General features: G+C 40.2%; 1 protein-coding gene across 1 annotated transcript in view; it reads right to left on the bottom strand.

Moving 5' to 3' along the window:
* Positions 1-24,702, bottom strand: part of LOC126298787 (baculoviral IAP repeat-containing protein 7-like) — an 83,500-nt gene extending 58,798 nt beyond the window's left edge. The window contains exons 1-2 of the mRNA XM_049990248.1: positions 24,573-24,702; positions 9,634-10,259 (exon numbers count right to left, since the gene is read on the bottom strand). Coding sequence (XP_049846205.1) covers positions 9,634-10,213 — 580 coding nt within the window. The 5' untranslated portion in view covers positions 10,214-10,259; positions 24,573-24,702. The remainder of the gene's footprint in view (positions 1-9,633; positions 10,260-24,572) is intronic.
* Between the last annotated feature and the right edge of the window lie 2,785 nt (positions 24,703-27,487).

Here is a 27,487-nt window from a genome sequence, read left to right as displayed (position 1 = left end):
CGACATGGCCAGGAACCCACATAAAGCTAACTGGAGACCCGTCGTCCACCAGCTGAGCGTTGGATCCGGTGCACCAAAGGGTGAACCGGATACGGATCACTGAGGCTCTGGATGGCGCTCAGAGAATCAGAGCAGATGACATAAGCAGAATGTCGGTGGCAAAGACATAAAGAACAGCCTGGTAGAGGGCAAAGAGCTCAGCTGTGAAGACCGAACAATGGCCATGTAGCCGGTATTTAAAACTTTGTGCCCCGACAATAAAAGAACACCCGACCCCGTCGTTGGTCTTAAAGCCATCTGTATAAATGAAGGTCATATTAATGAACTTCGAACGAAGTTCGACAAAACGAGAGTGGTATACTGAACCGGGGGTAACCTCCTTTGGGAGCGAGCGGAGGTCAAGGTGAACGCGAACCTGAGCCTGGAGCCAAGGTGGCGTGTGGCTCTCGCCCACTCTAAAGGTTGCAGAGAGCGAAAAATCAAGGTGTTGAAGGAGACGACGAAAGCGAACTCCAGGGGGTAGCAGGGCAGAGACATACAACCCATATTGACGGTCAAGAGTGTCATCAAAAAAGGAATGATACGATGGGTGGTCGGGCATTGACAGTAGCCAACAGACGTAACGACAAGGCAGCATATTGCACCAGTAGGTGAGTGGCAATTCACCGGCTTCAGCATTAAGACTCTCGACGGGACTAGTATAAAACGCTCTGATCACAAGCCGTAAACCCCGATGTTGTATGGAGTTGAGGCGGCGTAAGATGGATGGCCGTGCAGAGGAGTATATACAAAGCACCCATAATCCAGCTTGGAGCGGGCGATCGACCGATATAGGCGAAGTAGGACAGTTCGATCCGCTCCCCACGACGTGCCACTGAGAACACGGAGGACATTTAGAGAACGGGTACAACGGGCAGCCAAATGTGACACATGTGGAGACCAACTAAGTTTTCTGTCAAATGTAAGGCCTAAAAATTTTGTTGTCTCCACGAATGGGGAGCAACGGGGGCCGAGTCGTAAGGCCGGTGGGAGAAACTCTTTGTAGCGCCAGAAGTTAATACAGACCGTTTTCTCGGCAGAAAAACGGAAGCCATTGGCGACACTCCAGGAGTAAAGACGGTCAAGAGAACGCTGAAGAGAGCGCTCCAGGAAACATGTACGCTGTGCGCTGCAATAGATGGTAAAATCGTCCACGAAAAGGGAGCCTGATACATCATCTGGGAGGCAATCCATTATTGGATTGATCGCTATGGCAAAGAGAGCGATGCTCAAAACGGAGCCCTGTGGCACCCCATTTTCCTGGCGAAAGGTGTGACAGGACAGAACCCACACGTACCCTGAACTGTCGATCCATTAAAAAGGAACGAATAAAAAGAGGGAGGCGACCGCGAAAGCCCCATGTATGCATGGTGCGGAGAATGTCCGCCCTCCAACAGGTGTCTTAAGCCTTCTCCAAATCAAAGAACACAGCAGCGGTCGGGCGCTTCCGCAAGAAGTTATGCATAATGAAGGTCGACAGGGTAACCAGATGGTCAACAGCAGAGCGGCGCCTACGAAATCCACATTGTACATTGGTAAGTAGGCGTCGAGATTCGAGCACGCAAACCAACCGAGAGTTAACCATTCGTTCCATCACCTTACAGACACAGCTGGTAAGCGAGATGGGTCAATAACTGGAAGGCAAGTGCTTGTCCTTCCCCGGCTTAGGAATCGGTACAACAATAGACTCGCGCCAGCATGCGGGAACATGTTCCTCAATCCAGATGCGATTGTAAGTACGAAGAAGGAAACCTTTACAAGCAGGAGAAAGGTTCTTCAGCATCTGAATATGAATAGAATCAGGTCCCGGAGTGGAGGACCGTGACCGGGCAAGTGCATTTTCGAGTTCCCGCATGGTGAATGGGGCATTGTAGTTTTCACAATTCGAGGAGTGGAAATTAGGTGTCCGAGCCTCCTCTGCATGCTTTCGAGGGAGAAAGGCAGGGGGGTAATGAGTGGAGCTCGAAACCTCTGCGAAAAAGCTGCTGAAGGCATTGGAGACATCCTCAGTGGCCACAAGGACGTCATTCGCGACCGTCAAGCCAGAAACTGGTGAGTGGACCTTAGTGCCAGATAGCCGGCGCAGGCTACCCCAGACAACAGAAGGAGTAAAACTGTTGAAGGTGCTTGTGAAAGCAGCCCAGCTGGCTTTCTTGCTTTCTTTAAAAATACGACGACACTGCGCACGTAATCGTTTATAATTGATACAATTCGCCACTGTAGGGTGGCATTTAAAGGTGCGTAAAGCACGTCGACGAGCACGTAAGGCGTCTCTACATGCTGCGGTCCACCAGGGGACCGGTACGCGGCGTGGAGAAGAAGTTGTGTGAGGGATGGAATATTCAGCAGCAGTGAGAATGACTTCCGTGAGGTGTGCGGCCTGACTATCGCAGCTTGAAAAGGTTTGATCCTGAAAGGTCGCCCTGGAAGTGAAGAGCCCCCAGTCTGCTTTGGAGAAGTTCCAACTAGTTGAGCAGGGAGAGGGGGTATGATTCAGGAGATGGATAACACACGGGAAGTGGTCGCTCGAATATGTATCAGAAAGAGCATACCACTCAAACCGGCGTGCAAGTTGGGTAGTACAGGCAGAGAGGTCCAAATGGGAATAGGTGTGAGAGGTGTCTGAAAGGAAAGTAGGGGCGCCAGTATTAAGGCAGACTAGATTGAGCTGGTTGAAAACGTCTGCTACCAGGGAGCCCCTCGGACAGGATGCTGGAGAGCCCCAAAGAGGATGGTGAGCATTGAAGTCTCCAGTTAACAAAAATGGTGCAGGGAGCTGAGCAATAATTTGCAGCATGTCTGCCCTGGTAACGACAGACGACGATGGAGTGTAAACGGTACAAATGGAAAATGTAAAATTGGGGAGAGTAATGCGGACGGCAACTGCCTGCAGGCCGGTGTGCAATGTGGTGGGATCATAGTAGATATCATCCCGGACCAGCAACATAACCCCTTCATGAGCCGGAATACCTGCCACAGGGGTAAGTCAAAACGCTCAGAGGTGTAGTGTGCCAAGGCAATTTGATCGCATGGGCGTAGCTTCGTTTCCTGGAGGGCTACGACGAGAGGACGGTGCGAGTGGAGAGGCGAGGACAGTACTGTACTTCCCCGCTGGGAGCAACGTGGGCTTCCTGCTAGCGAATAGCTTGCGAGCAGCCGAGGTGGAGACTTTCTCTTAGACCCGAATTTCTTAGATACAGCGTTCTTCCTTGTAGACGGGACAGTCGCGGGAGGACGTTGGATGGTCACCGCAACAGTTCACACAACGAGAAGACGGAGGTGGACAGTCACCCTCATGGGCATCCCTGCCACAAGTCACACATGTAGCCGCATTGGAACAAGAATGGTGAGTGTGATTGAAATGCTGACACTGGTAGCAGCGCGTAGATGTCGGGACATAGGGGCGAACAGAGATAACCTCGTAGCCCGCCTTGATGCGTGACGGCAGCTGAACACTGTAAAGGTCAAGAAAAGTGTCCGGGTCGATACAAGGTCATTGTTGACCTTTTTCATGACCCTATGGACAGCCGTCACACCCTGCTCAGCGAGGAAAGACTGAATCTCCTCATCAGTCAATCCGTCGAGTGATCTAGTATAGACCACTCCACGAGACGAATTCAAAGTGCGGTGAGCCTCCACCCGGACAGGGAACGTGTACAGGAGTGTGGCCCGAAGCAGTTTTTGTGCCTGAAAGGCGCTCTCAGTTTCTAGTAACAAGGTACCATTACGCAACCTGGTACAAGACTTGACAGATCCGGCTATGGCATCTACGCCCTTCTGGATAACGAAAGGGTTGACAGAGGAAAAATCCTTTCCGTCCTCAGATCAAGAAACTACGAGGAACTGTGGGGCAGGCGGTAGTACTTTTGTCACTGGTGGCTGGTCAAGTTTCCGTTTGTGGGCAGAAGTCGAGAGAGAAGAAGAAGAAGAGAAATCCATTGCGGAGGAATCCCCCATGATTGCCAGCGTCTCCGATGGCGCGCTCCTTCCTTGTGGGGACCCTCTCAGAGGGCACTCCCGCCTTAGGTGATTGTTCACACCTCAGGTCACACCTCCCGAGAAACGGACGGAGGGACCAATCGGCATGGTCGGAAGGTGTCAGCTCAGGCAATCACCCCTCCCTGGGCCTGTCCTTTACCAGGGGGTACGTGCGTGCCTTACTTGTCTACCCAGGGCGGGGAATTACGCGTTACCCCGTCACCGGCTACGCGTGCGAAGGCCTTCAGGCACGCACAGGAAGGAAGGAAGGAAGGAAGAAGAGGAAAAAGAAAGGAGAGAGGGAAAGAAAGGACATACTGTCTCAAACGCCGAAGCGGAGACCAGAGAAGGAGAAGGAGGCAAGGAGAAGAAGGCAAGGAGAACTATTAAGTAAGACAGCAAGATGGAAAAGAACAAAGAAAGGAACCAACCAAAGGAAGGAAGAAACCAGAAGAAGTGAAAAACCAAAATGAACGCAAATATAGGTCGTGAAACCGTCCGTCTCCGGACGCAGGCGCTAACTACCCTCTTGAGGGGGAGGGACTCCTTTTAGTCGCCTCTTATGACAGGCAGGAATACCTCGGGCCTATTCTAACCCCCGAACCCGCAGGGGGAATCTAAACAGGAGAATGTGTGTCAATTAGAAACAGCCATTCTTCCTTGAGGAATGTCACTTCTCGTGTGCCGCAGGGCTCTGCCCTTCAACCATTCTTCATTGCTGCAATCAATGATTTACCACATTATCTTTTGCTTCAGTCAGTTATCTCCTATGCGGACAATACAACTTTAACAACAACATATCTACATATGTCAAGGTTACACCAGAAACCACAGGACAATCTCTCCTTAACACTTAACTGGTTCTAATCTAACAAATTACTGTGTCATCGCGATACAACTCAGGGATTTGCAGCTGGGACAAGCTAAAGATGTAAAATCAAATTCTGTGAAGCTGCTCAGAAAACTTACCGATTCCAAGCTAAATTGGGAACCTCACATTAACCATGTCCACACAAAGATACCACAGGAGTCTTCTCTTACAGAAATTAGCTGATCTGGTGAGAAATATCTTAGGATAGCTTACTTTGAACTACTTCAGTTTCATACCTGATGGGCTGTTGCTATGGGGTCACCCTTTTCATGTCAGGCATGCACAACTGATTCAGAAAAAGGCACTACAAATACAGTGTAAGGTTGGTTCAAGGGAATGTTGCCATCCTTTATTCACTACAATCAAAATATTGACAGTGAAAAATATTTATCTATGCATCACTATATACAATAAAAACAACACACAGAGTTTAGCACTAGAGAGAATATACATGGTCATTACACCAGAAACAAAACTAGTCCTGGCTTTCCTGGGCATAGATTGACAAAAATGAGCTACTTCCAAACAGAGAACTACTCTAAAATTTTTAATGAATTGCCACTTTCTGCAGTCAATATATCTCCCAAAAATTTTAAAAGTAAGCTGTATGACTAGTTAATACGCAATGCATTTTATAGTTTAAGAGAATTCTTGGCTATTTGGGTAGAAATCTGTTTTAAGATTATGACTGCAACTCAGCACAATATGTTAATGTAGGATTAATTTGTAAACATACTGTGAACATACATTAATACAATTATTGCTATTTTATCATATCATCACGGTAAAGCCTACTCCATTACATGTGGTAAAAGGCAATAAAGAATCTAAATCAGAACTAGCCATTTACAGTGCACCATGGAAGAGAGATGGTAATGAAACTATTCCCTGCAGTCCACTACAGTTGTCGCTGTCCATAAATTGCACCCATTAATGCAGTACCTCTCCGGATAAAGACAATAAATGTTTTTATAACTTAATATTGTTAACCACTCTTTTTCACTCACCACTATGTTTTGTTATTTCGAACACAGTGAACCCAAGATTAAAAAATTTCCTCTTCCTATCAACTCTGATTAAGTGACTTCAATGTATTTACATTAAGAAACTGTCTCAATCTACATATGAAACACTAAGGAAAAACATGTGAAATGCTATGCATACTAAGTATCTTCTTGGAATCAATGAAACTAACTTCTGTTGTGTGCAAAAGCTGTCCCCATGGATTTCCAGTAGAACTAATTTCTCTGTTAATGGAATGGCATCCTCTATTGCTGCACTTTCGGAGAAACTGATTACACATAGTCCATCAAAATAGTTATCTCTGATCAAGGTATTAATTTTCAATGTACCTGTCTTACAAAACTGCCTTATTTCATCATTCACATTACCAATAAAGTTAAAAGCTGTTAAGAGTATACAAAATAGTTTAGCTAAATTTAGCTAAATTTCAAACAATGTAAATTTCCATTTACACAGCAATTACAGAAAGCTATTAAAATGCTTCATTTAAAATTCCTTATTCGTATAATGGCGCCATGGGTATCCCCACAAATTTATCCAGGACCCTACAACTGCCATTTTCAGCATGTTACACGTGAAATGGAATGATCACAGTCTCAGTGTAGGTAAAGCAGGTGGTAGATTTCAGTTTATTAGTGGAATACTAGGGAACTGCAATCAGACTACGAAGGACATTGCTTACAAATGACTCATGCACCCAGTTCTAGAATATTGCTCAAGTGTGTGGGACCCATACCAAATAGGACTAACGGGGGATATAGAATGTATACAGAGAAGGGCAGCACAAATGGTCACAGGTTTGTTTGACCCATTGGAGAGTCAGATATACTGAAGAGAATGAATTCAAAGATTCTTCAAGATAGACATACTTGGGATGGTTTATGTCTAACAGCAAAGTACCATGAACCGACTTTAAAGGATTACTCTAGGAATATATTACAACCCCCTACATATCACTCACATATGGATCGTGAATATAAGATCAGAATAATTACTGCAGGCACAGCGTCTTTAAACAATCCTTCTTCCTGCACTCCATACGTGAACAGAATGGGAAGAAACCCCAGCAACTGGTAGAATGAGACATACCCTCTGCCATACACTTCCCAATGATTTGCATAGTATAGCTGTAGATGGCTAATGCCATAGAACTGTCTCACATCAGCCACATAATGACAACTGGTAAATGAGAGGTTTAAAGGAATCATGGGAAATCACTTATAGAAGTGTATGAGAAGTCTGTAATTAACGAAAACTCTGTACTCCAGATTCCAAGAGGGTAAAGGCGGCGGGGGCGGGGGAGTAAGTGTCCCTTGTTGCCACCTCTCTCTGCAGACTAGGAATGACACTGTTGGAAGAAAGCAATGTTTTTAATTTTTATCAAACCATGACCTCAACTATATTCCCTGTAGTGAAATTATTCTTCTGACCAAAACAAAAGTTTAGCATGGTCTATGGACAATTTCACAGTTCACTAAATTTAAGGAAAACTGAATCTTAAAATTCTGAATTACAGGTTTGTCTATTCTTGGCACGTGAGTCACAGAAAGTACCTGTAATCTTAATTTAGTTTAATATCCTTAACTGATGCTATTTGTGTGCAACACGTCAAAAACAATTTTGGATTTGAGAGGATAACTTTTCGATTCTGCGACTGTATAAATCACGAGGTTTTGAGGTGAAGAACTTGTTATGCCGTTTTTGGAGCACATTATCATCTGGAAAGGAAGTTCCTTGAAGGTTGTTTGCTAAGAGTGGAAAATGTGAAAATCTGAGGACACAAGACGAGTTGAATAAGGTGGGTGGCGAATGGCTTCCCAAACCTGACTCCAATATCATTACGTTTGTCAGTCTAGCTGAATGCTGGCAGGCATTATCTTTGATTAGCATCACTTCACACAGTCTTCTTTGTCACTGCCTTAGGACTGTGTGTCCTGACAAATGTCAACTGTGATGATTACACCTCAGCAAGCAATTCCTAGTACACCACACTGTCACACTGTTCCACCAGATGCGTAACATTATCTTTTGTGGATGTGTGCAAGTCTTTGTACAGGGAGTTGTTGCTTTGTTTGGGTTCAACCATTCCTTTCTTTTCCTTATGTTAGCATGGAGACACCATTTCTGGTCATCAGTAATAATGCAGGATGGTCAACATTGTTCCAAGCCAATTTATGACAAGCAAGCAGAGATGCAAATATGACCACTTGTTGGTTTTTGTGATTTTGGCCCATCGTTGATCATTGTAGATTCATGTGTTCAAACTATTTTCATCAAATGCAGAACGTCTTCTTGAACTTTGGGAGTCACTAATTTCAAAACTATCCTCCTCAAAATGAATAAACAATTCTTTTGCTGTGCTCTGTCCAAATGTACTATCCTCATTCCTGGTGCATGTGTTTGTGGAGGGCTCTGCTGTCAGCCTTCTATTGAATTAACAGAAGGATGTTCGAAATGTTCCGATTTCATCACTTGACACTCCATTTTCTAGCATCCACAGCTCCACCCACTACCTCCAAATGACAAAATGACAACATGTAAACTCAAATAGCAACAGTGAACTATCGTATGAACAAAAAGTGACAGTAAATAAACCTATAGCAACTGGAATACGAACACGCAAAACAAAAATTCTATGATCAAATCGTTTATGGGTTTGCTGCAGGGTGACATTGTCGACCACTGCCGATATCACACCCTGCTATTCTCTTAGAACAACTGCAAGGAGGAAGCAATGTGCAAGGGAGTTTAATACATCGGTCCACAGAGGAGAAACAAGGAAAATACCACATATAGAACAAGTAAACCCAAAGTCAACACACAACCAAAGACAACCAACATCAGAAATATCAATCAAAAAACAGAGAGACGGAATTAGGGCTACCTCACCTGTTGATTAATAGTCACTATCTATATTTCTGATGGTTTTCTTTGGTTGTGTGTTGGCTTTGGGGTTACTTGTTCTGTGTGTCGTATTTTCCTTGTTTCTCCTCTATGAACTGAGGTATTTATTTCCTGTGCACATTGCTTCCTCCTTGCAGTTGTTCCTCGAGAATGGCAGGGTGTGCTCCTACTGAAATATCGACGGTGGTCGACAACATCACACGGCAGCAAACCCATAAATTATTTGAACATTCAATTTGCCGGGAAAAGTTAAGGTCTCACAAAAACACTATGAACTTATGCACTAACCTAATACCATACAGGAAAGAACAATCTCTTAACTACAGTACTCACAACATCTGTTTAGAGGTAAGTTTCAATGGTGTCATTTTACACTTACGTTTCACAATTATCCTTTTTTAATTACTAAGCATAACTCTTGTGTACTGAAACAATAATTTTTATCTATTCCCAGAAAATATAAATCTTAGTGCAAATATGCATGCCTGTTAAATCATCAGACCTATCCTCAAAGCCTTAGCACACTGAAAAATTCTAATACTGCACTGAATCAGTAGTTACAACTACGAAATAACAGGATGTAAGTAATGACAATACAAAAATTAATCCATATCACACAAATTTTAGAACTTTGGTTCACACTTTTCTGTAGCTCGAATTAATTTCTTACTACCACATGAAAAAACAAAACTAATATCCCACCCCCATTCTTATGAAATGATTAGGCTATGAACAACCATAATATTTCAGTGACAACAAAAATGAATCAGTAGTTCTGGCCACAATTGATCCCTGCACAAACATCAATAACTGCTTACCCATCAGCTCTCCAGGTGCAGGAGCATCCATTCCAAATATTCCACAGGTATCACAAGCGCGATTTTTCTGAGGCCGAAATGGTAATGTTGATTCATCTATTGGTACATTACCAACATCAAACCCAGATACGAAAGGACATGTGGGAGACCATTTCTTATGTTCCTGGAATGGATCATCACCCCTAACCCAATGTCCAATTTCAGCGTGACAAAAAGCACACTTCACACCATCACTGCCCCAGTAATACACAAATCCAGCAGCAGCTAGTTTTTCTTTGTCCATAAAGGAAACTGACCAGTTGCGGAATGTTTTGAGGCGTTCTACTTCTGATTTATAGATGGACCAATCTATTTTCTGACCAGGTACTGCAATGGGCGAATTGACAGCAGCATCACCAGTGCTTGTATTTGCTGTGTTTGTAGCATCTGTTCTGTCCTCTTGAGAGTTCACAAAAGTACTGGTAGCACCATCCACAGAATCTTTTTCATCTGGAGACTCATCATTAGGTGTTTGTGAGGTTGAGGCACTGACACCTTCAACACAGCCATCATTTGATGCAGACTGACCTCCATGAGCCATCTGAGTGTCCGGTACAAACACCAAAATTGGTGCAGCTGCAAGATGCCTGGAGGAGGAAAAGAATAACAGTCACTGAACAAATGCAACTAATTTTCTTGTAACAGTAATTTAAGATTGCAATTCAAATTTAATTATTACAAATTCAATTGCTACTATAACAACAAAAGGAGTGGCTGGTCAGCAATGTTATAGGATAATTAAGTTTTAAATATGTTTCATGTACAGAATCAGTGGATGTATATTAACATTATCTTTTGAACAAAAATTAACAGAAACATACAGCACAACAAAAGGAGCGATTTCTGAAGCAACGATAAACTGTTAACCTTCTCTAATAAAGAATGAAAATTGGCATACAGGTAATTTTTTATTGTTCAGGGCTCAAAATAAGCCAATGTGCACTTGGTATGTCTGCCAGATGGTCTTATCCGAAATGTACAGGTAGTCTTTGGTAGCTCTCCAGTATGCAGGGTGCAGTCATCTGCAAGTTGTGGCTCACGTCAGCACTAATGACAGCTATTGCATGTCTTCAGAGGCCATTCTTAGTTCATACTGTCAAGCTGGCAAAGGCTACTGCTGGCCTCTCACATCGGATGCAAGCAGAGCTTGAGATTTGCAGCATTGTTCCCAAGAGTTGATTGTGGCCTTTGATTTGGAGCAGAGTTGAGAGTCTCAACCAAAAGCTCCATCAACGGTCTTTGCTACAGATTCCTGGACTTGCATTATCGGATGGGGAATTTTAGAACTCCCCTCGACAGGTCAGGGGTGCACTACACAAAGGAATCAGCTAATTGAGTAGTATAGTACCTGTGGAGTGCACATTTTTTTTAAGTTAAAGTGGTAGTTTGACTAACACTTGGCAGCTGAAATACAGATAGTGAATTCGGACTGCGTTTTGACTAAAGAGACTGACGGTCAAAATTTTATCAGTAAACTGTAAGTATTCATAACAAAGTTTCCAAATTTACTGCTCTTCACAAAAGCTCATGCATTACAATTATTCTTGGGACTAAACTGGCTGAAACGTGAAGCAGAATATCTCTGAGATATTTAGCGAGACATGGAACATATATCGGGGATGTATTAGGTGCCACATGAATGAGGAGTGGGGGAGGGTCTTCACTGCAGTTGACAAAAATATTCTCTCTATTGAGGCCAAAGTTGAATGTAACAGTGAAGTTATCTGGCCACATAACAGGCCTAAGTGAAAAAAGTTAACTGTTGGAAGTTTTTACCAGTCATCCGATTCCACTATCACAGTTCCAGAGTCATTCAAAAGTTAATGGCCAGCAGCACATCAATACCCAATCACGCAACACTAGTTGGAGGCGACTTTAATCTGTCGAGTATAGACTGGGACATCGGTGGACTCCCTGTAGGGGTTACAACAGGCAGTCTTGTAAAGCAATTTTGAACACTTTTCCAAAAACTGTTTTGAGCAGTTATTTCAGTAGACCACACGCAATGGAAATATCTTAGACCTCGTACCTACAACAGGCCGAACTTTAAACTTCCTGGCAGATTAAAACTGTGTGCCCAACAGACTCGAACTCGGGACCTTTGCCTTTCGCGGGCAAGTGCTCTACCATTTGAGCTACCGAAGCACAACTCTCGCCCAGTACTCACAGCTTTATTTCTGCCAGTATCTCGTCTCCTACCTTCCAAACTTTACAGAAGCTCTCCTGCAAACTTTGCAGAACTAGCGCTCCTGAAAGAAAGGATACTGCGGAGACATGGCTTAGCCACAGCCTGGGGGATGTTTCCAGAGAGAGATTTTCACTCTGCAGTGGAGTGTGCACTGATAGGAGACGAGATACTGGCAGGAGTAAAGCTGTGAGTACCGGGCGTGAGTCGTGTTTCGGTAGCTCAGATGGTAGAGCACTTGCCCACGAAAGGCAAAGGTCCCGAGTTCGAGTCTCTGTCGGGCACACAGTTTTAATCTGCCAGGAAGTTTCGTATCAGCGCACACTCCGTTGCAGAGTGAAAATCTCATTCAGGCCAAACTTGTTGAGACCATCAGTACAGAGATGGGGGACTGGTGATCATGAGGTCATCACAGTTACAAAAGTTGATAAATCAGTCAAGAATGCTACGAGAGTGTTTCTGCTAAAAAGAGCACAGAAAGAATTGCTAGCATCTCTATCAGACAGCAAACTGACATCACTTAGTTCCAGTGAGATGGACAGAAGAATTATGGGCAAAGTTTTAAGCACATTATAAATTGTGGTATGGAGGACTATGTGCCTTGTAAGTGGATCCACCATGGTTTACCAATGGAATTCAGAACATTCTAAGGAAGCAAAGGCTGTTGTACTCTTAGTTCAAAAGAGACTGTGCAAATGACGACAGGCAAAGGTTAGTAGAGATTTATACGCCTTGTGAAAAGATCTATGTGCAAAGCATACAGCAACTAACAGTCATACCTCAACAAAAGATTTGGTTGAGTACCCGAGAATATTCTGGTCCTATATAAAATTGCTAAGTGGGTCTAAGGTTTCCATCTAGTCGTTTGTTGACCAGTCTGATGTGGGAGTAAAAAATAGCACAACGAAAGCCAAAGTTTCAAATTTATCATTTAAGGAATCATTCAGACAGAAAAATCAAACAAACATACTATCGTTTGACTATCTATCAGAGTCTGATATGGATGACATAAGCATCCTTGGAGTAGATAAACTGGAAGACTTTAAAACAAGTATGTCACCAGGTGTCTATAGAATCCCAATTCAGTATTACACACAGACCTCTACAGCACTGTCCCCCTTATGTAGCTTGCATTTATTGTAAATATCTCAACCAGTTCAAAGTCACAAGCAACTCGACAAAAGCCTATGTGATTCCTGTAAATAAGAAGGACAAAACAATGGACCCACAAAATTACAGACCAATATCCCTAAAATGGTTTGCTGTAGAATCTTAACATTCTCAGTTCAAATTCAATGAATTTTCTTGAGAACAAAAGATTATGTTCATGAACCAGCATGGTTTTAAAAAGCATTGCTTGCACAAAACTCTGCTCGCCCTTTTCTCACATGCTGTACTGTGAACTGTGGATGAAGGGTAACAGTCAGATTCCATATTACTATATTTCCGACAAGCATTTGACATGGTACCTCAATGTCGACTTAAAAGGTACAAGCAAATAGTATAGATTCTCAGATATGTGAATGACTCTAGGATTTCTCAAGTAATAACAACCAGTACATTGTCCTTGACAGCGAGTTGTTCAGAGGCAAGAGTACCTGCAGGAGTGACCCAAGGAAGTGTGATAGGACCACTTACTTTCTATATACATAAATGATCTGTCAGACAGGGTGGGAAGGCTTTGACACTGCAGTGTACAGGAAGGAGTCTTAGTTTAGTAACTGTAGGAGGATACAAGATGACAGACTAAATTTCTAGTTGGTGTCAGAAATGGGAAAATTTAAGTAATGTGGATATGGATGTGTAGGAAAAACAAACCCGTACACTTCAGATACAGTATTAATAGTGTCATACTTGACACAGTCACATCACAAATATTTGGGTGTAATGTTGCAAAGTGATATGAAATTGAAGGAGCATGTGAGGACTGTGATAGGAAAGGTGAATGGTTGACTTCAGTTGATTGGGAGAATTTTGTGAAACAGTTATCTTTAAAGAAGACCACATAAGGGACACTAGTGTGACCTTTTCTCGAGTACTGCACAAGTGTTGGGATGCACACCTGGTCAGTTTAAAGGAAGAATGCAAAACAATTTAGAGGTGGGCTGCTATACATGTTACCAGCTGGTTTAAACAACAAGATAGTATTTTGGTTGGTTGGTTAGTTGTGTGATCCATCAATCAAATGGTACGGTAGCCTTTATGATGTGGAACATGTCAAGTGCACAAGAAATGCACATATGAAACAAGATTTTTTAACACGCACATGCACACGCACACATTTTACCCCTTTCTGTGCCAAAGATAGGTTGAGTAAAGGATAGTGTAAGTCTTTCTTTTTCTGGTATTATACTCATGAATGTCACTGTTGTTTTTAAATTGGTCCATGTTGTTGAGAACAAATTTCATTAGTGAATAAATGTACTGTGAGACTGTTGTGAGAATTCCCAATCTTTTAAAAAGATGCCTACAAGATATGCGACTATGAACTCCACACATTATTCTAACCACTTTCTTTTGAGCAGTGAATACTTTGTCTAAATGTTGAGTTACCCCAAAATATTATTCTGTATGGCATCAGAGAGTGAAAGTATGCAAAGTAAATTAGCTTACTAATTTCTATATCCTCAAAATTGGTAATTATTCTGATTGCAAAAGTTGCTGGACCTAGTCACTTTAGAAGATCCAAAATATGAATATTTCAATTAAGATTCTCATCTAAGTGTACACCCAAAAACTTAGTACGCTTCACCCTGTCTACTGACTTCTGTTGATGTGTTATATTTATTGAAATAGCTGTACTTTTCACAGCAGAAAATTGGATGTACTGGTTTTTTTTTTTTTTTTTTTTTTTTTTTTTTTCAAAGTTTAGAGTAAGCCAATTTGCAGAACACCAATTGATGACTTTTCCAAAGACCTTATTTGTATCATTTTCAATAGGAGTTTCTTTTACGAGATTAATAATTATGCTTGTATCATCAGCAAACAGTGTCAGTTCAGCTTCCTGTTTCAGATAGGAAGAGAGGTCGTTCACGTATATCAAGAACAGAAGATGACCCATGATTGATCCCTGTGGAACACCTAATGTAATTTCACCCCAGTTAGATGAAGTGGCAAACTTATTTCAATCACTTGACCCATATATGGAATCTTTTTGCTTCCTATTCTGTAGGTACAACTTAAACCACTCATATGCTATTCCATTTATACCATAAAACTGTAATTTCTGTAACAATCTCATAATTCACACAATCAAATGCTTTGGACAAGTCACAGAAAATTCCTATTGGTGACATTTTACTATTTAAGGACTATTATATGGACAGTGAACTTGTATATACCTGTCTCAGTGGAACAGCATTTTTGAAATCCGAACTGTGATTTACTAAGTATCCCACTACTGTTGAGATGGCTAACTGCTCGAGTACATTACTTTCGCTAAGATTTTTGAAAAGGATACTGACCGATAATTATTGACATCTGTGGTGTTCCCCTTTTTGTAGAGCAGCCTGACAATGGCATATTTTAACCTGTCCAGGGAAATACCAATACCCCGAGTTAGTGATGCATTACGTACAGGACTCCTAACATCAGCTGTAATTGTTCCACATTGTTTTAACATCTTATTAGAGATATCTACACCAACAGAACATTTATTTTTCAAAGATTTAATAATTTTATTTGTTTCACAAGAGGTCGTTAGGTGAAAATTGACAATTTTTTCAAAACTGATTCTTCCATGTACTGCCTGGCTTTTTCTTTTATACTGTTCTGATCAATTTTTTTTCCTCTTACACTTAAGAAATGGTTGTTAACTACATTAGCTACTTGTGTACTGTTGGTTAGGATGGTATCATTCTGATTAATAGTAATACTACCTTCCCCAGAGGTTACTTTTCCTGTCTACCTTCTAACGACATTCCATATTGATTTGATTTTATTGCTGGAGTTGTTAATTTCTTCTTTAACATACATGTTTCTTGATTTCCTTAAAACTTTTCTCAGTATCTTACAATAATTTTTATAGTGTAAAACTACTTCTGGAACTTTACTAGTTCTTGCTGTCTCAAAGTTTCCTTTTTCTTTCTGGAAACACTTTAATACCTGTAGAAATCCAAGGTTTCTTTGAAAAGAGTGTTGTGTTACATTTAGTAATTTTCTTTGGGAAACAATGTTCAAAAAGGGGTATAAATTTATCAAGAAATATGTTGCATTTATTATTAGCATTTGGCTCATTATATACATCTCCCCAATTAACATTTCTTAAGCTTTCTTTGAAGTACTCTACAGATACTGGGTTGAGCCACCTCACACTTTTACTTACTGGTTTCCAAACTGTACACCCTGTTAGGGGAAAGCATGTGTGTTTTCATCCTCTTTCTGTACAAATGAATTATCTATTAGCGTGCTATTGTCTTGAGTTATATGTGTAGGGAAACTGATCACTGATTCTAAGTTATATGTTGTTAATAACACTTCTAGTTCGCTTTTCCTCTCACGATTTAGAAAGTTTATATTGAAATCAGCACAGATTAATAACTTCTTTTTGTCTGACAGACAGCATAATAGGGAGTCAAACTTTTTTTATGAATAGATCCCAGTCTCTTAATGGGGACCTGTACACTATTGCTAATAACAATACTACATTACTTAGCTGAAGTTCACACGCACAAACCTCAAAGTGCTGATCAACACAAAATTTGCTTATTTCTACAGTTTCGTATTTATAACCCTGTTTTATGAAAATGGAAACTACTCCTTTCTCCATCCCAGATCTACAAGTGTAAGATGCTAAATTATACCCACTTATACTGAGACTATCTATGCCCACAGTTACATGGTGTTCAGACAGAGACAGACAGACAGACAGACAGACAGTATATCAATCTCCTCATTTTTTAGATCTAAACACACTAATAGCTCATCTACTTGATTTTTTATTCCCCTGATATTTTGATGAAGTACGTTGATACCGTCCTTAGATTTACCCCTATTTACTGTACATGAAGTTTCTTTTATTCTATTTATCTTTATTGTCGTCTGTCTGGACTTTGGCTTTCACCTAAAAAAAACCTGTATGCCTGGACCCATTAACCACAGGGATAATCCCTTGTGTGACTGTGGACCCCCTTAAAGTTTCTGCTAATAGAGAAGGTAATTTATTTTTTTATTTATTTTTCCCCATCCTATTCAGGTGCAGGCCATGTGTAGTGTATCCCCACCTACCAACAGTATTTACTGAAACAGCACTTGTGAGATTTTGCCAGTGTCTGGAGCATCCTGTTCAGCTCAGTGTCAACACACCTCACAGCAGTGTTTACCCAGTGATGATCATGGTGCTTAAAGACCTCAACAAACCCCACATTTGTGTGCTCAGTTTCTGCTCATGAATTCAAATGGGTATCACTGGAGGGAAGGTGTTCTTTTTGTGAAACACTATTGAGAAAATTCAGAGAACTAGCGCTTTAAGCTGACTGCAGAACGATTCTACTGCCACCAACATACATTTCATGTAATGACCCTGAAGATACGAGACAAAACATTAGGGAAGCATATATTGTTTGTTTTGTTTTAGGACACAAAAAAGATTTGGGTCACACATGCCCATGTCAGAACTGCAGAAAATGAGGACAAATATAGGAGTTAAAACAACTACACATGAAGCCCAGTCAACAGGATGAAAGACAGCTAAAAACAGGAAATCAGCCATTTCCATAAAATAGAGGTCCTTTGCCATATTGCTATGACAGATAGAAAGTAAAATGTGGTCAACAGCCCACATGGCATTCATTAAATGGCCGATAACTCAGATGACGAACAAATGAGAATGTAAGTGGTTAAAAAAGGCCCATAAGGAAATGGTGAACAGTCAAAGGTTGAGGACAATGAGAAAGTAGTGGGGCAGCAACAATTAACAAGTGGTGATGCCTAAAAAGTCAATGCCCAATACACAACTTAGCTATGGAAGCATATGGACAGCACCTTCCCTCACTTTTTGTGAGTGGAACAGGAAAGGAAATGATTAGAGGTAGTATGGGGTACCTTCCACCAAGCTCCATGGTGGCTGCAGAATAAGTATGTATGTACTAAAGATTTCACACTTTGAATGATTGTCTGCAGTCTCTGATTGGATAGAACTTTGTAACCTTGCACTTTAAGAATTTTAGCACTAAGTATTCACAAAACAGTTAAGAGATTTTTTGTTATCTTCAATTCTTAGTTTAATCATATCTCCATTGTTTCTCAAATACTGTACTCACATTCATGCGTACATGTGCAGAGGAAAAGTGGAATGGAGTGATTTTTTATACATATACTAAACATCAGTGAGTGTATATCAATGAAAGGGAAAAATGTAGCTTAAGGCAACCACATAGATGGTCATTTTGCCATATTTTGCACTGAACTTTCATTGTGAACTGTAAAACTAACTTGTTCCACACCATAGCAAAAAGTTACAATTATGATTCACTGAATATACAAATAACTATTATTTAGCTGCGAGGATTACAGGAACCATCTGCAACCTGTGAGCATCCAAATGTCCAAGCCATACATCCACACCACCAAGTTATTAGGGCCTACCTGTAAATAATAATCTTCATGGATTGCTTTACAGGGACCAAACAAGTGGGCAGCTCAACAAGCTGCACTGCAGGGTAAAAAAGTTTTAGACCAGTTCCCTTGCATATTTTCATAATATGCATCAAGGTACTCAGATTTGTCCATTATGTAACACACATTTTCTGAATTTACTTCATAGTTTTTATGATGGGAAGTGCATTAGAAACGGCACAAACATAAGCATTAGGCTGTACTACGTGTCAGACTTTTAGCAAAACCTTTTTTGGGAATTATCACCTTTAAAGCTAACCAAGATCTCAGGCTATACTACTGATCACAAGTCACCACAACAAAGATTTCAGAGGAAGTCCAAGCATTTTAGACAACCTCTCAACTTAGGATATTATTGGTGACAGACTCACTGTAACATGACTATGTTCACAGGAGATTTGAGGGCTCCATATGAACTGGTCAATGTTGATCCCCGGTCAGAAGAACAAGTTCTGAGCAGCAATTTTTACATGCACTGGTCTGTACAGAGCATTTACTGACCAATTCTTTTGCTCTTTGTAGGTTTCTGTAAGACAAGTAAGGTCTTAACATGACTATTGCCACATGCAAGTACATTTTCAATTGCTTACCAGTACTCATAATTAACAAGTTTCTGGAAACAATGCTGAAGTTGGTTGGTTTATTTGGGGAGAGGACAACAGCGTTGCCATCGGTCCCATCGGATTAAGGAAGGAAATCAGCCATTTCCTTTCAGAGGAACCATCCCGGCATTTGCCTGAAGCAGTTTAGGAAAAATCATGGAAAACCTAAACCGGGATCGCCAGATGCAGGTTTGAACTGTCGTCCTCCCGAATGAAAGTCCAGTGTGCTAACCACTGCGCCACTCTGATCAGTGGAAATAGTGCCATAAGATGAATAAAGCCATTTGTCAGCTGATGAAAAGAAACACATGGAGATGACTATTTCAACAGAAATTGTTATTACTGGAAATGAAAGGAACTCAAATTATTTAAAGGATGTCTACAGAGAAAAAAATTCTGAAAACTAACACTATACTTTAATTGCTTGAATTCACAAGACAGACAGACAAGAGAAAAAAATTCTGCATACACTATTAGCCTTTTAGCCACATTGTACCCAACATTAACTCAAAGTGTCAACAACCTCTCAGAAAAAGTTACATTTTAATTGGCCAAAACAATCTGGCTGTAAAAGTGGATGCAGCACAATACACCCCTTATACATTGTGAGTAAAATTACAGAAAATGCCAGTAAGAACAAGTTACCACATTGTCTGGGTCAGAACTGTGAGGAGGGAGAAAACAAAATGCATGCATAGTGAGCTGTGTTGCTGCTCTCATTTTTGAAAAATCTTTAACTGAATAAAGACATTAAACTGCCATTTTCTACATGACCTTGTTCTGCCCTCCCAGGAAAGTTTAACAGGTAGCTGAGTATTAGTAATGTATGGTCCACTGATCTCCACAAGACTCGTTCATATATCATTGTGCCCAAGCAAGTGTTCTTCAGTGATAAAAACTTATTCAGTTTTACAGTTACTGATTAAGTCATTAACTAACAAATTGGTCGAAGTTTTTCACAGCCCTTTTGTCTGTTCAGTCTAGAGGCATGGCTCAAAGGGTCAGTTTGACCTATGACTTTGTACATATTGTTACTTTCTAGCAAGAAGGATTGTCAGCATTGGAAGTTACACCACAGCATCATCATTTGAACATTCAACCACTATCATGACATGAAACATTTGAATATCTGCATCATAGGGGACACCCACAATCAACAAAACTGATGTGATAGCTACCTATAAATTATGCCTTGTAGGTACTTTGATGCCAATGCAACAGATCTGTGTGCTGCCTTCTGGGGAGCAACCAAGCTGTGTTAACCCAAATAGTATGCAAATGGTAGGAGGAGGAGGAGGAGGAGATTAGTGTTTAATGTCCCATCAACAATGAGGTCATTAGGGACAGAGCACCAGATCAGATTAGATTAGGGAAGGATGGGGAGGGAAAGCAGCCATGGTGCCCCTTCAATGGAACTATCCAGCATTTGCTATAAGCAATCTAGTGAAATCAGAAAAACCTAAATCAGAATGGCCGGAAAGTTTAAATGGAAACCATTATTAGTAAGCATCTCCCTCCACTAACAGTCTTGTTGATAGTGTGGAGGTGGATATATACTAATGCATATCTCCAGCACATAGCACCCAAGATTCATTAGGGAGGTCTGTTAGTCATGCTATGGAGCAGTATCATGGATGAGTATATGACACCTGTCTTTAGTAACGACAGTAATTTGAGGGCTGTACAATAGAGTGCATAATCCAACCTATTTTCCAACCCAACAGGCAACATTCTGGTGATGGGTTCATCTTTTGAGAGGATCCTGAACACTTGCCATCTGCCTGAAGAATACCTTTCTCCACAAGTCCAGAATCAACTGAATGGAATTTTCTGCCAAGATGAACCAGACTGAACATGCTTGGGACTAGCTGAAAATGTGTCAGAGAAATCCTCTGCACACTGGATGACCTCAGAATGGTTCCCACTACAGAGTAGGGCAGGATTGAGCAACAGCTTTGCCACATTGTTGACTGCCTACTAAGGAGGATCCCAGCAACTTATAACACACAGAGAGAACACACTATCAAACGGTACCACATCAGATGGTTCTGATTTCACAAATGTAAACATTTCAACAAACAGTATCTATCTTCTAGATTGATCGATCTACTTCCTCCTCCTCCTCCTCCTCCTCTCCCCCCACCCTACCCCCCCCCCCCCAAAAAAAAAAAGGAGAAAGAAAGAAGAGAGAGAGAGAGAGAGAGAGAGAGAGAGAGAGAGAGAGAGAGAGAGAGAGAGAGAGAGTGTATTCCTGCATTGGCAGCTCCAAGTCTAAGCCTACACAATTTCACAAACATGCAACTTTCTTTGAGCTGCCTATCTTGCCCAACTCTGGTATAACAATAACAGTCTCTTTGAATCACAGACATTAATATGCTGAGCACTCACCTTTTCCCTATCATTCTTTCACTACAACTATACAGCTTTATATTTGTTCCGTGAGCTCACAATTCTCTTTACATTATGAGCAGACTTAATCTGTAATCACGTACTTTAGACACTCCACATATCTTCAGCTTTATACCTCCACACTAATTTTGCCCACATCATATTACATACACAGTGATTTGTCATTTACATCTCATTATCAGGAATCTTTTAATGAATGAACTCACAAACCCAACTTCAATTTCTCCGACTGCCCTCTTGCCAATATTTGTTGATTTGAGCAGATAAGGTACATGGGCAACTCCTTTGGTTTGAGTGGGGTATCTGAGGAACTCAATAGCAGATTATGATCCCTTCAGCCTTATAATATGCCAATAGACATTCTGCGACTGATATGGATAGTTGGGTCAACAGCTGTGATGCTGTCAAGAATCATGGCAAACAGTGTAATGAGACTACTAAGAAAAGGCAATTTAGAACATACACAGCTGTAGGTAGATTGGTGGGCAGAGCAAGTGGGTGAACAAAGGTTCTTCCAGAATATGGCAGGGGTGAAAAACATTTCAGGACTATTTCCTTCATCCCCTTGCATCACCACTACAAGAGATCATGAAAAGTCATTCCATGTATTATGGGCGACTGACAATGTACATACACTTAAAGTATATGGAGGTACAATTTGGGTTTTTTAAAAAAAGTGAGATGTAGATGCTTTGATTGTATTAGTTAGGATATGTGGCAACAATTCATCACGGTGTGATCTATGCCATGCTTTAAGGATGTTTTGGACTGTTGGGTTTGTTCTGCAGATGCAGTTCTCTTGACGTAGCAAACTGGCTTTGTGAGAGGTAAGTATGACCAATACAGATGTGACAGACTACTATACCTTCTCTTCAAGAGAGGTGAAGTGACAGTGTTTCTTGGTGGAGGCTTTTATCATTAAAATTTTCGTTGGATTTTGCTCTCCTACTCTTCCAGCTTTTGTATGATTCTGCATCTGTGAGGTGCCTGTTAAGACAGCTTCAGAGATTAGTACTGCCAACAGGTCGACTGTGGCAGAGGTTTCGCTGGCCAATAATAGCACAATCACCATCCAGGACGCTCAAAGAAACACGAGAGTTTTTTGTACCGTTCATGTCATTTAAATGTTGGAGAATGTCAAAGGTCAAAGGATGGGTAATTTTGAAGCGTCTTCAAATGACAGATTTACAACCACTTCCAGTATGTACTTACATCCACATCTCTCTGACAAGGAATTTTACAGGGACACCAAATTTAACCACATGGTATGCATTCATCTAACACTTCATGCACAAGTTAGTTTTAGCACAGAGACATGACCTCCTAGGCTTTCCACACTAATTGTTACTTTTCATGTAAGTATTACTGTTCAAATGCTGGATATAGTCCGTGCAGGAATTCTGTGAACACGGCAGTGTTAATTTCTCCTCTACCCCCCCCCCCCCCCCCCCCCAACTATTTCTTAATGCAAATTCTTTTTATACTTCTCTAGCGTTTCTGAATTTTTGTAACTAATTTCATTGCAGTTCTCTTACTATTATGTTTTATGCTCAGTTTGTCCAATATTTTTGTGCAATTTACTTGCCCTGCTCAGCAGCAGCAGCAAATAATTTTTCTATCATTTCTCGTACACAACTAAGTTTGTTCTGTCTCGATGTAAGCAAGTTTAACTTTCACTTCTGTTAAGTTGTGTAATTTTAATCATTCAAAGTCAACATCACTTGAAAACCATGTGACAACATATACACAAAGTCTTTATTATTGTGGTGCACCAACATTGGTTAGGTAGGAAGTTGCCAATCTGAATATATAGGAAAAGCCAAGAAACGTGAAATCCAAAATAAAGGTGGTGTTCACAGACTAATCTGCAGTACAGCTTCATTTTATGTTTGATTCCTTGTCTATACCATTACCACCACTGAAACTGCAAGGTAAATTCAGAACTGTATTACATAAACAGAAAATTGAGTATTTTACTACAATGATATTGATGCATACATTTCATTCACTGCTATGTTAATTTTAAAGCCAGTATCACTACTAAAAATGGACAGTACTTTAACTTCCTATCAGTTTTATAAATCATTTAAAACTGATAACTACCTCATTTATGGAATGAACTTACCATACCTGTAAGAAATCAGTCCACTAACTGCCTAAATGTTTTTTAGGGTCACAGTAAGAAATCTTGATCAATAGCTGGAGAGGACTATGTAAGCCAATACTTTCTAATAATGGTGGTGAATTCTTATAGTCATACTTAATATAAACAGGATATGATTTTTTTCCATTTTTTTTGTTGACAAAACTTGCATCTTATTTCATACCTCAACAGTAGAAGATACATTTGAACTACTTATTTATATTTGAAATTTACTTTAGCTTCCAATTCAAACAGTGGCCTTTGATCATGAATGTCCTACACTGCATTAACATTATATTTGATGAAACTGACCAAACTAGAACATCTTTAGGAGCTTACTCCTAATCTTGCTCAAATGAAAAGGGTGATCGGTGGTTGAACACCTCAACTGGCCTACATTTACCTCGCATGATGTAGTGTAAGATTTTAAATAGTAAATAGAGCTCTCTCGTTAGCTGAAATAATTTGGCTTCGTTGATACATTACGAATTAACGACTTTATTGCCGTTGGCCTCCTCACCGCATAGCAGCATTACAAGACCAAGTAGCCGACGTGATATCGGAATCAATAACAATTAGAAGACGTATTATAAAGTTTTGTGTGCACAGAACTGGCCAATATGGAGTGCAAGAAACTAGATTTCAATAAATAACTTACACCTACTGTCAAATGGGGGTTACCAATCCACATTCTCAGGCAAGCGTTAAACAAATCGAGGCCAACTACTTATATGACTGAACAATTGAAAGTAACAAAAAGATTAATTGCAAACACAAAGTACACATAATTTACGAATGTTCCTTTAAACTTGTTTTCAGAAGATCAATTTGACAGCAGGCAAAAATTTGCTGCTGCGGCAACACCACCATTGCGAAGAAAGTGCAGGCATGTCATGGCAATTAACTTAATCGCCCTACACAAACATTTTCAATGTACTGGGCTTACCCTTGCACCTCTACCACATCCGCAAACCTTCACTTAAATAACAAGCATCGCCTTGGTTTACTACTCAAGCAGGTTCCCACCAGTCTACCAAAGAGAAACGCTTACACTGTCCCCAACACAGATTTTATACAGCATAAATTTTCACTTTGAAATTGGCCTTTTATTATTCCCACATAATCATTGCCATAGACGACAAGCGAGGAACAGACAGATTACTATCACAACAATTTTTCCGAACAGTCTTTGTTTTATCGCTAGGGCTGAATTTGTGATATTGACAAGAATGTTATGTGCGTTACTGGGTGCCATTCACAGACCATAGTTCTCATTCATTCATTCATTCATTTCATTCATTCATACATTTTATTTGTACGACGGGTTTTGATTATGTTAGGCTTGTACAGAGCATATGAGACATGTCAATGTGATGAAGTGATAGCGTGTGATTTACGAGATGATTAGATTAGTCATATACCATGGATCTTACGGAGAGTGATCGCTGGGATGCGAAAAGAAATCAGGGATGTACATTTAAGTGCGCAACACAATTAAATGACATTAACTTAACGTATTACGATGCTAATTATAATTAGGCTGTACACTAAGTTATTACATTAAATTTAAGAGTTTCTTTGACGAAACCCTTCAATCGAGTAGAAGACTCAGCCTAACAAAATTTGGACGTAGTAATAACTGAAACTTAGATGGCACAATTTTTAAAATCCATTTCTAGACTATTTAAGTCTATGCTGACACAAAATAGCTATAATATGGCTTTACCAGAGCTTACGTTACATCATAAAGGTTTCCGTAATTAAAAATTAACATTAGGCATATATATATAATTAAGCAAAGATATATTACATCTACATAGTGAGGCCTACGAGGGCACTAAAATTTAATATGTCAGACATGCTTCGGCATAAAATTCTTACACACTATTAAACTTCTGTAGTTGAATTATCTTAAGCACCTTAACAAAATAAAAACACTATTCTAACATTAGGTGTTTTATATTGGATTTAAAGTTTGCCTGTGATTTACTTACTTTTATTTCTTGTGCGATGCTGTTCAAAGCTTTATAGCCATACACTTGACACTATCTGTACACGACGTTGTCTTACTAATTATTGTCTGCAACTGACTTTTTGTTCTATGTTATGACCATGATTTATTTACTTGTGCTTAACTTGTCAAAATTTTTGTCATGTGAAGCAATTTATTTCAGATTTGCAGCGAGAAGGAAGTGGTAAAATTGTGTGCTGCGTGATGAGTGGTCTGCAGTGTTCAAGTTTCCCTGTAAAGAATATTAGCATTATGGCTTCTTTTTTGTATTTTGAAAATGGTTTGAGATTCAGTGCTTTTGCCCCAAAAAATTAAACCATAGGACTTCAGCGACTCGAAGCATGCATATTAGGTCGATTTCAAGGTATCTGTATTCACCACTTCTTTTATTGTCCTTAGCATTAAACATTTCAATATGGGTTTTTCAACTAAGTTCATCAGTAATGTACAGCAGAAGGAATTTTGTTAACTGTTTGTTTTCACAGAAGGCTACAGAAGGATTTTCTGCATTGAAATTTTGTGTAGTATGGAAGTTCAGGCACACTGTTTTGTGTATCCAGATTATTAAGTAACCTATTTGCCTCAAACCAACATTTCCTATGCTAAGTACTTTAGTTTATACCTTTGCTACCAGTTGTCAATATATTAGTATCACCAGCATACAGGAAGGAACTGGCATTATGTAAACAGCCAAGAAGATCATTTCTGTGTACAGTGAACCAAACTGGAATAAAGACTGACCCCTGAGGAACGCCGTTCACTGTTATGCCTAAGACTGACTCTGAATGTAGCTCTTCACCAGATTTTGAATAGCTTATGACTTCAACAAACCGTCGTCTCCCATTTAGGTAGCTGTAAAATCAACTGTGAGCAGTATCACATATCCTATACTATAATAGATTTTCTACATCTACATACATATCCTGCAAACAACTGAGAAGTGCATGGATGGTACTTTGCGCTGCACTTCAGGTAAGGGTTTCTATTGATACTTGCAGTGGGGAAAGAACGACTGCTTAAATGCCTCTGTGCACGCTGTAATTAATCTAACCTTGTCTTCGTGGTCCCTACAGGAGCAAGACATAGAGGGCAAAAGAGTATCTCTAGATTCTTCACTTCATACTGTTTATTGACATTTTGTAAGTAGACTTTCACGGAATAACAGATATCCATCTTCAATATTTTTCAAATTAAAGTTTTTCAGAATTTCTGTGATGCTCTACATTGAACCAAACAAAACTGATTATTTGTGCTGCTAATAAATTCAATATGCTTGATTGTTCTTGTTTAGTATGGATTCCACATACAAGAGCAGTATTCTAAGATGAGATGTACAAGCGATTTGTGAATAGTCTTTTTTATGGAATGACTGCATTCGCAGTATCCTGCCAATGTTATGAAATCTACCACGTGCCTTTCCTGTAATTGAGTCTATGTGTTCATTCAATTTCATAAACCTATAAATTGTCACATCTGTTTATTTGCAGAATTGGTTCTTGTTTAGTATGGATTCCACATACAAGAGCAGTATTCTAAGATGAGATGTACAAGCGATTTGTGAGTAGTCTTTTTTATGGACTGACTGCATTCACAGTATCCTGCCAATGTTATGAAATCTACCACGTGCCTTTCCTGTAATTGAGTCTATGTGTTCATTCAATTTCATAAACCTATAAATTGTCACATCTGTTTATTTGCAGAATTGGTTCTTGTTTAGTATGGATTCCACATACAAGAGCAGTATTCTAAGATGAGATGTACAAGCGATTTGTGAGTAGTCTTTTTTATGGACTGACTGCATTCGCAGTATCCTGCCAATGTTATGAAATCTACCACGTGCCTTTCCTGTA

The sequence above is a fragment of the Schistocerca gregaria genome, chromosome X, assembly GCF_023897955.1.
Source record: "Schistocerca gregaria isolate iqSchGreg1 chromosome X, iqSchGreg1.2, whole genome shotgun sequence".
In the NCBI taxonomy this organism is placed as follows: Eukaryota; Metazoa; Arthropoda; class Insecta; order Orthoptera; family Acrididae; genus Schistocerca; species Schistocerca gregaria.
The sequence above is the reverse complement of the archived record's forward strand: the minus strand, read 5'-3'. Positions and strand labels throughout refer to the sequence as shown.